The sequence below is a fragment of the Sciurus carolinensis genome, chromosome 12 (assembly GCF_902686445.1).
Source record: "Sciurus carolinensis chromosome 12, mSciCar1.2, whole genome shotgun sequence".
Classification (NCBI taxonomy): domain Eukaryota; kingdom Metazoa; phylum Chordata; class Mammalia; order Rodentia; family Sciuridae; genus Sciurus; species Sciurus carolinensis.
In genome coordinates this window covers 6,872,417-6,885,945 of record NC_062224.1, presented here as the reverse complement: position 1 = coordinate 6,885,945, position 13,529 = coordinate 6,872,417, and the positions used below count along the sequence as shown (strand labels likewise).

General features: G+C 42.0%; 1 protein-coding gene across 12 annotated transcripts in view; it reads right to left on the bottom strand.

Annotated features, from left to right (window-relative positions):
* The window catches only part of Zmynd11 (zinc finger MYND-type containing 11), an 85,824-nt gene that overhangs the window by 9,984 nt on the left and 62,311 nt on the right, over positions 1-13,529 (bottom strand). For 9 of the 12 annotated variants that reach the window (XM_047520091.1, XM_047520090.1, XM_047520089.1 and 6 more), the window contains 6 exons: positions 5,515-5,592; positions 4,809-4,901; positions 2,601-2,688; positions 2,002-2,057; positions 921-998; positions 2-120 (listed from right to left, as the gene is read on the bottom strand). In XM_047520091.1, coding sequence (XP_047376047.1) covers positions 2-120; positions 921-998; positions 2,002-2,057; positions 2,601-2,688; positions 4,809-4,901; positions 5,515-5,592 — 512 coding nt within the window. The remainder of the gene's footprint in view (position 1; positions 121-920; positions 999-2,001; positions 2,058-2,600; positions 2,689-4,808; positions 4,902-5,514; positions 5,593-13,529) is intronic. The other 3 variants (XM_047520092.1, XM_047520094.1, XM_047520098.1) reach the window with 1 other exon arrangement.

Sequence of the window (13,529 nt, the reverse complement as noted above, 5' to 3'; positions counted from 1 at the left end):
CCTCTGGTGGTGGTGGCCGAAGAAGCGAACGTCAACTTGATTGTCCTCTTTTTGCATGACTTTGGCTGGCCAAAACCCAAAACCTTTCATTTTAGCCCAAACCAGCTCATGATTAGGTATCTGAAAATTGAAAAAAAGAAAACAAGGTAAAACATTTTAGGTTTAAATGCAAGTACACCATTAATATTTAACCTCTTAGTCAAGTATGATCCATTATTTTCAAAATGTATCTTTTTTACCTTTAAGAAAAACCCAGAATTCAGATTGCACAAGGGTGGCAACATAAACCTTATTTCTCGGAAAGGGCCTGGGAACAATGGTGGCAAACAGAATGCCCTGACCTTGCTTCAAAGAGAGAAGCCCCGGGGTCAGGAGCATTAGCATCACCTGGGGAGATGGGAGGATGTGAGGTCACAAGATGCACAGTGACAGGTTTGCTTGAGACAGTGGTGTCTCAGAAGACTGGCTGCTCAGGCAGCCTTGGAAGCCAGGGTCACCAAATGCTGGATGTTCTTGGTGAGAACACTTCCTACAATCCTACAATGGACAGGCAAACCTCTCATTCTCCATTTTATCATCTGTTAAGGGACACGGTGTCTACTCTTACAAAGTACCTCATTTTAGATTGTGAAATGAAGAATGATCCATTATTTTCCCTATGTTTCAGTTCATACTCATTAAAGTCATATGCACTATGAAATAAAAAATGTTTATGAAGGATATTCTTTTTTTTTTTTTTTTTTTTTTTTTTTTTTTGCAGTACTGGGGATCGAACCCAGGGCCTTAGTGCTTGCAAGGCAAGCACTCTACCAACTGAGCTATCTCCTGAGCCCATGAAGGATATTCTTTAAGCAAACCGCAATACACTTCCTTGGAGAACCATGTTATGCACTTCAGTAAAATGACAAAATTTCACATACGCAAGGGTAGCAGAACCAATTGTCAGGACGAGCATTGGATAAATAGAAGCAGTTCTTGCAAAGCTGTAGTTCATCCAGCTGAAAAAGAAAAGTAGCTACTTCAGTCTACAAAAGGCACATGCACATTAAGCCACACAAAATACACTCCCATAAACCAGTATTCTCATTCACATACATAAACAGACGTGAACTTTGTTCCTTATGTAATTGTTTACGATTAGGCTTTTAAAATTTTCAGTAAGTAATAGTAGAAGACCCTGTCACTTTCCTGCTGGAACAGCCCCATGGTCTCAGATGGCACACGGAGGGGAAGGCCTTACGAGGCTGGTGGGGTCTGACCCAGCGCTGTGCCCTACTCCTGTCAAGGGCACTTCCTAGAAGGGTCTTCCAGGTTCACCCTCCTGTTGGTCCCTGGCTGCTTTCACAGCCTTCCTTTCACAACTTGTGAAGGATGTTTACTCGGTTTCTTGTTCCAGTCTCTATCTTTGGAAGACAGTTCCCTGGTAGGAAGCCTGGGTCCTGATCATTATTTTATTCCTTCTACCACATTACCTGGCACACAGCAGGCACTCAATAAATATTGCTGAATGAATAAAAAGCAAAAGTCATATCTGAAATGAAGAAGTAAAACTTTTTATATGAACTGATGAACTTTTGCAAAGATTATAGTTAGAGGTGAGCATTTCAAATAAGAAAGGCCACACACACAAAAACTCTTACTTAGATATGCATTTCATTTGATGCATAGTAGGGAGGTAAATATGAATACTTAATTCAAAGAGGTAACATTTGCTGTTAGCCAGCAATACATGGGATACATTTACCTGCATTATTTCACTAATATTCACAACAGCTTAAGGGTAGTTGAAAGTTACTTAGTGACCAAATCTAAATCCCAGAATTTCTCTTTGAAGTTTTGCCAAATTTTTTTTTTTTCCTATTTGCATTATTTCCCATGTATGTCAAAGAGGAAAATAAGCTTACATGTAAGGGAAATGGATAAGGAAGTGTAAATAAAAACAGCAGAACCCTGAAATGTGCTTGGATTATGGCAAGTTTAATGATCAGGCATGATGAGTACCTCATGACACGTGTCTTTGTACAACATCCTCGCGATGTCTGCTTGCTCGCTGTCTGCTGTAATTAAAGATACGTATGACCTTAATCATCATCCAGAAACAAAATTAGCAAGATTAGTACAGACACCAAGTTCTTTCAGTTTCTCAGATGTGGACATGTGCCATTTCAAACCAAAATATGTATTTTAAGTAAGATTGAGGCAGAAAAATAAAATTCAATAGACAGCTTTTATTTTATATTCAACATAACCACAAATTTTGTAGGCATAGAGCAACCTCTTACCTTTCAAAAATGGGGTATTAATGAGGAAACAACAGATTTACTCAAAGTGCTTGCAAAAAGCCTCTCGGCTAAGACAGACACATAAGAAATGATAAAACACCATGATCTTTCATCATTTAGTGTCCTACTGTTTTACCTTTGGCCAGTCAGCTCGATAAGCTACATCACCAACATTCATTCATGAATTTATATTCTAACATTTCTTATGTATACACCATGAAGGTACTTTTTTAAATGTAATGTTTTATAAAAGACATTTCTCATCATGGAATATAATTGACATTTTCCAAATGAACACAAAAGAAAAAAATATTCAACCTCCATAGAAAATCACTGTATTGTGGAGAAGCAGCTGAGCGTCAGCTTTGAATTCCTCGTAACTTCGGTATTTCCCTTCATTCACCTTCTGTGGGAGCAAAGACAAGACATTATCAGAGGAAACATCTGCTCTGTCTGGATTAGTCATAAGACTAGAGAATGGGACGTAGCAGAACTCTTCAGAAGGACATCAGGACCACTGCTGCACTCACAGGGAACATGTGTTAAAGAATCAGAAACTTCATGTGCACTCTTACTGTTACTCCTCAGTGTAACCCACCAGAGGAGTGTGGCCCACCAGAGACCCCTGCAGTCACCATGTCCTCTCCATTAATTTGCCAAAGTGAATTTACAGTTTGAACATTTCATTTTGCAATAATGATAAAATCTGCTGCTAAGCTTCCTAAATATGGAATGCTCTTTGTGTCAGCATGGTTGATGAGACCCTCTCAACATACCTGCCACTCTAATGGAAGAGTAAAGATGGAAAAACAGCTGAAGGCCTCTGTGACAGTTTGCCATAATCGCTAAGATACGTGTATAATTCTGAATTGGGACTAGTCGCTGACTTAAAGTCTCAGGTGTTTTTCTAATGTCAAGACAAGGTAAAGATTTCTCCTGCATTAGAGATGATATGTAGTAAGAATTTCCTTACAGATTCTCTGTAGCTTTGGCTCTGGCTGCCAAAGAAAAGGATCACAGAGGAAATCTGAGGGTTTGAGGGCCATACTTTTAAAGACGTATATGACCTAGAACTGGGTGGCACTTTCTCATCCTGATCAGACAGTTTTAGGGAATCGGCATGAAGATGGCTCAGAATGCCTTGACCTCTGAAGGTCTTAAGCACCGTTCTCCATCCTGGCTTTGCAATGCAGCTTCCACCCTGTTCACATCTTCCAAGGCCTGTTGCCTACGGCTCCTCCATGAGGGCTCCCCAGATTCTTCTAACTGGAGTATCCACTACCTATATACATCTATGGCCTCATGGGTCATTTGCAAATATTGATGTCTGAGTTCCACCCTGAATTTCTAATCACAGTGGGCTAGGGTAAACTCAGGGACTGGTATTGTCCAGGAGCCCACCCAAACGATCCAATATACACCATGGCTGGGAACACTTTCCCACAGCACTCCCAAAGCACCTTATTTGGAGTTTTGGCCATACTTTGGTCTGAATTGTAAACTGATTACACCATAAAAATCTCATCTTAATAATTTTCCTGACGATACTGTGGCTAATAGTCAGCACAAGGCCAAGACATCAGTGGCCCAGCTAGCCTAAACCCAGGTCTCCCTGAGTTGACTGGGAGAAGGTATGAGGCCCATGCGGTGGCAGCTGAACCGGGTGTTAGGGCGTCCGCTGAAGGGAAGCTGAAGGAACAAAGTCTGGGGTGGCCTGGGGGTAGGTGTGGTGGGCCCTTGAGTTCCGGGGATGGGTGATGCCCGCCCTTTGCTATGGAGGTTGGAAGCGGGACGGAAAATTTAAATGACTTGCTTTTGTAATGAAGAGACAACTTAATTTATCTTACGTTGACGTAACATAGCCACAGTTGTTCTCAGCTACTAGGGGATTAGGAAACGTGAGATGATTTTAAGGTATTCCTATGATCTATTCACTATTATGGACAATGTGAGATTGTAGATTTTCCACTTGACGTAGGACGTTCAAAGTTAGTAATTCAGTGCTCCTGACTAGAAAGGGTCTATAGTTCTGTTGGACTGTATTGTAATTTAAAATTGAGTATTAACAGACTCATTAAAAGTCCTCAGCTATAGTAGGTATTATTAAGAATAATTCAGTTTTGTAGGCATAATTTTTATTTTGTTCATTATTTCCCAAGGACACTAGATCAGTGCCTGAAAGAAACCCCTAGGACATGCTAACCCTAGAAAACCACATCCAACAATGAGTACTTCACATATGAAATATTAAATTGCCCAAATGAGAATATGTTTACTTCAATCAACAAGTACTAAGAAGTCATAGGCTCTGTCATAGGATCTGTCCTTTTAAAAGATGACAGTGTACATTAGGGTAAGTTACAAGAGATTGATGAGCAATAATGCTTCATTTGGTAGTTACGTCTTTTCTTGCTCTGTTGAGAAGTGCAAAGGAAGCAACCAGAATCCTGGCATCACTGCCAAGTTGTTCTTTAATGCGACAGTTAAGAAAATGTATCAAAGCACAAGGAAAAGGAACCAGTTTACCTCCTGTATGGTGGGAACGTCAACAGCTGAGTGCACCAGCCTTCGGTACATCGGGTGTTTATTGTCTTTCCCCTTCTTATTAAGATCTATAGCCTAAAGGGTTGTTAGACACATTCATTTTAAATGTGGTTAAAGAGAGACAGGCAAAACATCAATTCCTCAAATTCAACATATTTTCTACCTTTAAAGAGAAATCACGGGATGCGGGTGTGGCTCAGCAGAGCACTTGTCTAGCACGCACAAGGCCCTGGGTTCCAGGCCCAGTACCACAAAAAAAAAAAGGAAAGAAAAAACACCCAAAGTAAGGAATCTTATAAGAAGTACTTTAAAACTTAGTGGAAAACGTTTGATATACTCTGTAGTTCAGTGTGGAATTCCTTCAAGTGCTGATATAAAGAAGTTACTTTGGAAAATTCCATTTTAAACAGTAATCATCAATGAAAATGTTTATTCTGGAAAATGAAAATTTTAAGTGTTTCTGATCTCATGCAACTAATAAGATGCTTGTGTTAAAAATAAGACAAAAGAAAAATGCCTAACTAGCCGAACACAGAACTGTTTACTGCAGAGAAGAAATCGATAGCATTGGTTTTCACACTTCATATTGCTAGATTCATATTTGTTATTTCTCAGCCATTAACTTTGAAGAATGAACCAGAGCAAAGTATGTCTGGGGGGTCATGAAAGACTCCCCCAAAGGACTCACCCTCTCCTTCATGCGGGACACGATGAACCTCAGGTACGTGCCCATCTCCTGCTTGTTTGTATTCTTCTTCTTAATGCTCTGTTAAAGAGAGAAGACGCCACATGTAAGGTCTGATCATTCATATGTTCCGATCTGTACAAAAATATATAAAGGATTACAGTATGCGAGGATTTTATTAAAAGATGAATTACTTCCAACATTTGATAAGGAGCAATCTCCAGTATCTGTACAGCAGAAACAGTATTTGATGTTTGTTACACGGTGGGATTGAAAAATACTATGTCGGGCTTGGCATGATAGCTGAGAAATGGTAAGTTGTTTTCTTTTCTTGGTATTTTACAATTCTAATTTTCAGATAAAAAGAAATAACAGATATAATGGAGGACCACTTACTTTACCCTAAAGTTCTTTAAGGGAACATCTTAAACTAGCAATATTGAATAGAAAATTTCAATGCAACATTATTCATTGTTAAAAGAATTATTTTAAAAATCTGTGTCACACGAATCATACATAGGGCAGTTGTGTACTAACATATCTATTTAAAAATGTTATAGGTCTATTCAGGAATAACTCCTGTTCCTATTAATTTGGCCTATAAGCTAATCACATTCTTCAACTTCTCTCTCAGAAAATTCTAACTTGAAGAAAAACGAATAGGATTCTGCTTTTCATGTCATACTTAGGTGGAGATGAGACATACTTTCCTATTTACCCAGTCAAGGTTCAGACATGACAAATTGGAGGCAAAGGAGAAATGCTGGACCCCTGAAGGTAACTAGATCACACTGCCAGAGAACCTAGTGGGTCTGGCCACTGATTTCATGAATGCTGTAACTTTCTCAGGCTACTAGACTATGATTCTCTGCCCAGTAACACAATTCCTGCCAAAAGAACTTTATACACAGGAAGCTATTTTAATATGCTAAATACAGCAGAGGAAAGAACAAACATTTCTCATGTAACAGGGTTTTCAGCTAAAGCTTAAGTGAACTAATTATACACACATAACATTAAAATATCTGAATAAAAGGGGGAGACAATTTTATTGTCAAAAAACTGGATTTTGGGTAGTTCCTGGTGCAGGTGCTAGCTTCCTTCCACTGTGCCTCTCACCTGGATTCTGCAGGAATGTGCGGACACAGTGCTTTTTCCCAGTGGGCTCTACTGCTGTGCACACAGCTTCTAAATCTATGCCAATGATGACCAGCATTTACCAACCCTGACCACAGCCCCCAGACACAATGACTATATATATACGTATATATATATATATATATATATATATATATATTTTTTTTTTTTTTTTTTTTTTTTTTTTTTTTTTTTAAATGCAGGTGGGCTTCACTCCTGGGCGCCTGGGCTGGAATTCCTGGAGGTGGGACCTGTGACCTATTTCTGTTTGCCATCTCCTCAGGTGGCTTTGAAGGGTGGTCCAGACTGAGCACCAACGACATAGGGATGGAGTTCAAAAAGTAATGAAATTTCCTGGACCCCTGGTTTATAGTCTTTGGGGGAAAATGGTTGATGCAGCTTGGGAATTCTCTCAGTCTTTTTTTCTCAAAAAGGAACAAATGAACTTAACTGAATTTCAAGTGATTCATATAGCCATAATAAGGGGGAAAGAAAGAATTAATTTACGAGCACAGCATTTGGTCATAAGCACTGCTTAGAGATACATAGAACTTGAAAACTCTAGTTTCATTTATTTATTTATTTGGTGCTAGGGATTAAACCCAGGGCCTCACACATGCTGGGCAAAAGCTCAACCATGGAGCTACATCCCTACCCACAATTCTTTTTTTTTTTCCTTACTTAAAAAAAATTAATTGTATAGATTTACTGTGTACAACATGATCTGAAATATGTATGCACTTTGGAATGGTTAAATAGAGCTAATAATAGAGCTAATAACGTTACCCTCGCATACTTATATATGTTTTCTTTTTCTTTTGTGTGTGGTCAGGACACTAAGACGGCTCTGGCTTTCAGTAAGATTCCCTCATTTCTCATTCACACGAGCATCTGCAGTCTACCAGGGGCTCCTCCCACGTGTCGGAGCGGCAGAGCTCGATGCTGCTTCTACATTCTGCACTCAGGAGTACGGGAGGTGCTCCTAGTGGGGCTGCAGCATTTTCATTAGTGCTTTTGGACAAATGCCTTGCTAGCATGGACATCCTTCGACACACCGCTCCCTAGACTAAACAGTTTGATGTGCTGTCAGATATGGAGAAGAGAAAAGGTAAGAGATTCAGATATGGCTGCTTTTTGCTAGCACTTATAAAAATCTGTATCCCTTTAAAAAGGTGGAGGAATAGAAACAAATTCTTCTCGCTATGTGTCCTACGATCTTGTCACTCTAAAATATTTTGGGTATACTGTTAGCACTAATGAAATTCAGATAGCTATCTTGTCACTGAGCTATGATTTCATGAGTCTTGTAATAGCATCACTGGGGTTACGGTTCCAGAAGAAGTATGCATAGCCAGCACTGCTGAGTTTTAACGTCCACCGAGCACTGTGCCCGCTCTCCTGTTGGTTAGGCAGGGTAGGAATACCCTCCTCTTTGGACCTTCCTGTAACTCTGGCTAACCTGGGGCACTCTGAGGGCCGGCTCCAGGCTGACTCCCGTGAGAAGCGGCTGGGGATAGGGTGCCTGTGCTCTGCCGCGTGGCCGCAACCCGTCCAGCTCAACACCCAAGCTTCTATCTTAGGGCTGCTACATGCCATATGTATGCACAGGGCTGCTACATGCCATATGTATGCACAGCGTTGCTACATGCCATATTTATGCACAGGACTGCTATACGCCATATGTATACACAGAGCTGCTATATGCCACATGCATGCACAGAAGTGCGTTTCCCTCTCTGTGCTCTCAGCAGAAACCCATGACACAATTCACCCTGTAGCTGGATCTGAACGCACGTGGCTTTAGAGTCTCATAAAATAAAGCAACACAGGGTTTCTCTATGGGCAAAAATTTTGCATTGATAGAACTGGAATTAATACCACTATCGCTGCAATGACCTAACCAGATTGTTCTTTCTTTGAAACACTCATGCTATTGAAACACGCTGCAGCCGAGCGGGGGACCATGCTTTGCTTGGGTTTGGGTCGCCTGGGCACCAACTTGCTCCTGTGGTTACCCAGTTTAAATACAGGTCTGCAGTTCCTGCTGTCTTTACTAAAGAAAGATTCTACACAATGGTGGATGCTGCATGTTCTCACAGACCTGAGAATGTCTGCTTAACATTTCTAAATGAATTGCTGATTTAACTGTGTGCAGTGACATTTCTTTACTTTGGGGAAGACTACAGAAAACTATGGATGCCCAGAGGTCATGCTGAGGGTCTTAGTTTCACAAAACTATACAGTATAATACAGGATGAAAATCCTATTTTGAATTGTGTTTAAATTTGCTTAGAGCCAGGCTGCTAGAATATCTTTTTTTTTTCTAGGTGGAATTAAAAGTATGGATGTGAGCCTGGAAAAATGAGTATTTCAGCAAAGTGTGAAAGGAAACATGGCCAAATGGACAGAAGCCAGCCCTCCTCCTCAGTGTTATCTGAGGAAAACTGTCCATGATACTTTCAAAACACTGCCTTTACATGCCACTCCAAGAATGTCTTATCCCTCGTTTCACAAAGTGCTCCTCAGCACCTTGAGATTCCTACTTCAGGTGATCACATTATAACTACCTGGGAAGCCTTTAAAAAGCACCACTGTCCTTCTATATAAAATCCTAGAACAGGCAAAACATACCTATGGTGGCAAATAATCAAGCAATGGCTGCTGGGAGTGGGGATGAGGCGAGCGAGCTTGGTGGAACTGGGTGGCTCTGTGTCCCTGGTCTCTGCCTCAAGTGCAGCCCGAGGACGCGTGCGAGTCAGCGCCCTGAACACTTCCTCAAGGGAAGACCCCAGTGGTGCCCCGGTGCCACTCCCAGCAGTTCTGGAACAACTGGCTGAGGAGTCGGGCCCCAGGCTTCAGACCCCCAAGCCCCTCAGGTGTTTGACACGCAGTCCTCACTGAGAACCAGCACGCCGGCTCTTGAACCGAGGCTGCCTGAGTACAGACATGAGGGCAGGAGCCCAGGAGCCCAACCGTGGTCGTCCCCAGCAGCTCTCTCTTAAAGTGACCTCGGCGTTACCTGAAGTTTGTTCTTAAGTCCTCACTTGCCAGGTTGGTACGTTCTCAGTCTACTTCTACACGGTCATCGTATATGTCAGAATGCTAGGGTAGCTACTTTTTATGTATTTATTGGTTCTTTGCAGTTACTACGGTTAGAAATTTCAATGATTTGGGCTGTACAGAAGGACTGAGCAAAAGATGATTATTTTGTTGACAGCATCCATATTCTTTGCTTTTAAAATTTTTGTACTTGTGGCCCAAGACATCTTTTCTGGTGCTGAATAAGGGATTCTATTCCAGACATTCTCAAGAATCTGAACGCGCATACACACTTCAGACGGCGGTGCTCAGTGGCCCTGACCACAGTGCTCAGTGACTGGACCCCAGAGGCTAATGGGATCCCTTCCCAGAATCAGGCTGAAGAGTTTCCCTGATAAACTGAAGCAAACAAATACAAGGACCTTAACAGACACAAAAGCCCTGCCAATAATTTGCAGGAACAAAAGGCTTGCTGTAAGATGCTTTCACATTTGATAAATGTGGGGTTTCTGACGCTTTCCAGTTAACTGAGAGATTCGCTATTGCACAAGAGAAATCAAAGAGCATTTCGCCCTCTGTCCCAGGGCTGCGGGATTTCTTGGGTAGCCTAGGGTAGTGCTGCCCTACGCTTGGTGCTGTCAGCCAGCCCAGGCACTCAGAGTGGCTTGAGAGAATGTGACCGTAGCAATGCGGATGACAGTAGCCTCAGCGGTAAATGCTACTTTGTAACCTAACTAAGCTGACAACAGTACCGGAAAGATATGAAAACAGTGCTCCATGACAGGTGCAGATTGTGTGAGCCCAGTTCTTCCTCAGGACTGTGCGCCTCTTGCGGGCCTTGGGATTCCTCACGGAAGGCCTCCTGTGGCGTGGTCAGATCAGAACCTAGCATAGCGTCCCACTGGGTACTGGTACCTGCTCCTCTCACCTGGCAGCCCTCGGGAGTAATTCTGGCCAACATCTATAAGTAAGAAATAAGCCTTCTACTGTGTGGCAAAGCTGTCCAAATATTTTTAAATGACAATGACCAACAGCCGGAGCTGGCTTGTGTGTGAATGACTTCACTAAAACAAGATGTCCTTAAATAAGTTATAGTCAGCTTGGGGGGGGGGGGGCGGTGACCCTCTTTTGCTTTTAGAGAAAAAATAATAGGAAATCTTGGGCATCTTCTTGAGCAAGGGTTTCTTAACCCAGTGACAAATGATTGCTGGGCTGCGTCAAATCCGATGATCCTGGGTAGAAAGGACGGGCAAGCATGTGCCAAGTCCCTTGCCACCCTCAGTGCCTAGGGAGCTCTGCACTGAAAGACACTAAGAGCAACTGTTGGTCCTGGCAAGACTGATCTATGGCTGATTAGTGATCATGATGTGCCAGAATCATTCTTTGGAGGAGTATTCAGGACTAAATGCCTTTTGGGGACTGAAATTCTCAACTCTTCCTGGTGACCCAGCTTTTCGGTATAGAAACATATATCTTGGCAGAGAATGGACTTAATAGAAATTTTTGTAATTTCAGTACACTGAGTATCCAAAAGAGAAAAATCCAAACTCCAGGTATCTTTTTTAGGTAATATGTTAATATTACTGGAGTTCACCTTGCCCAAGTCCCCACAAGACAAGGATTTCAAACTTTCTTGGGGATACTGAATATCCAGACTGTTGCTTCCACACAAACTGACCAAAGACTGACAAATGTGATGTAAAGGGACGCATGGCAAATATTCTAGGCTTTGCAACCTGCAGTGAATCTCTGTCTCAAATGACTTCACTCTGCCATTAGAGTAAAAAAGTAGTTACAAATGATGCATGTTACCTGAGTGTGGTTGTGTTCTAATAAAACTTTTGGATACTAAAATTTAATTTTTTAAAAATCATTTTCATGTCACAAAATTATGCTCTTCAACAATTAAGAAATATAAAACCCATTCCTGGCTCATGGACTGTACAAAAACATGGGCTGGCCCTGGACTAGATTCTAAGCTCTGTGAAGACAGGGCAGGGTCCACAACGGTCGACTCCAGTGGTCCATGGCAGCCGGGAACAGCATCCGGCTCACAGCACGTGTTCGATGAACAGCTAAACTGTCGGAAGTCGTTATTACCAGATTCACTGCTGCCTCGCTGGCTATCCATGCAGGTGAACTCAAGAATAGGAGGATTGGGGCTGAGGGCGTGGCTCCGTGACAGCACATGCCCAGCATGCACAGCAGGCTCCACCCCCAACACCACACACACAGGAAAGATGCTCCCCAGATGTGAAGGTTACTCACACCCAAGTCTGTTAGTATATTCGTGTATGCTGACTGGCGTAAGTAATTTTGTTTACTTCTGATGTGTGAGCCATTTCATTGCCAGATAACATCTGAAAAATATGTGGTTGACTTTTTTTTTCCCTCTCCTCCCTTTTTGGTCTTTCTGTGATACTGTGGATCAAGTCCAGGCCTCTACCACTGAACTACACCCCCTGCCCTCCATTGTTAAATTCTCACTCAGGAGTTTACTTCAGTGTAAGTGGGTATATACCTATCTGTGGTCCTAACCAGGATAGCAGATTACAGAGACTGAGGTAGGCCTCTGGATCTTATCTGGATAAACACTAACCTGAATACAAATTACTTATACCGTTTTAGAAATTAAAAAGCTCCAAGATCTTCTCTATGACTGTAACCACGGAAAACAAAAGAATCAAAATGAATTTGATCTGCACATAAAGGGTCTAAGTTGCTATGGATATATCAAGAAGCTCTCAAGCATTCTCTACACCCACTAGCAACAAAGAAATCACAAAGAATTTCTAAAGCCCAATAATCTAGATTTTGAAAGTACAGCGGGTCTAGTGGCGATGAGTGGCCCACGCCTGCCTTCTCCCCACTCCGTGTGGACACAATAGCCCATCAATGAAAATCATTTTCCACAACTATTTTCTAAAAATACATCTACCTTCAGTCTTTTTCTGCCTCAGTACTGACACACTGAAATCAACTCTCACCTCCAAGACCAGGAGAGCAGGGCTGTGGACCTACCACCTCTGCGTGTGCAGCGACTCTGCCTGCAGTGGGTTCCAGCGCTCCAGCCCAGATCTCCCGCAGCTCATCCAGCAGTAGTTATTTGCACTTGAATTTCTGATAATTTGTGGGTTTTAAAATTTTGATTTAAAGGAATTTCAAAACATCTTCAAAATTATTATAAGTATGCCTTCTTACAGATAAAAGATAAAAATTATTACAAGTATGCCTTCTTACAGATTATCCTTGGAGGATAATCCGCATTACTATGAATATCTTCAGATGGGTGCTTGCAGGATACTGGCAAGTAGGACTCTACCCATGAGACACTCCCAGATCAAGAAGCTGGGCCTTCAGAATGACTAATGCAGAGCGTCCCAAGACCTGTTCACCCAAGTGGACAGAAACAGCACCAAGTGCTACTGTAGGGGCATCCATATCAATTTCCACACGTCAGCTCTTTCTAATGCAAGTCAGTAAGTTCCAACTGAGATCAAGAGGTCAGAAGCTTTAGAGTGTCCCATCTGGGGTGATCTAACAACTGCTAAAACATCTCTCAAGCTAATGTATTCTACAGGTCACAAAATCCACGGTATTTCTGAATCCATCACACCCACAGAGTCACAGAAGTTGCTAAACAGCAACTGACTATGACTGAGAGGGGTGTCCACTCATGGAGAGAATTTCATCGTTCAATAGCGATACCCTGTTCAGGGTAACGGCAAGCCCTGTGGTGGCTTGCTCTAGGGTTGGGTTTAGGAAAAGGATGTCAAAATTCTATGGAGCAAAGGATCTGTAACTATTTATTCTCTCCCACTTTACGTGACACTAGCCTCTAA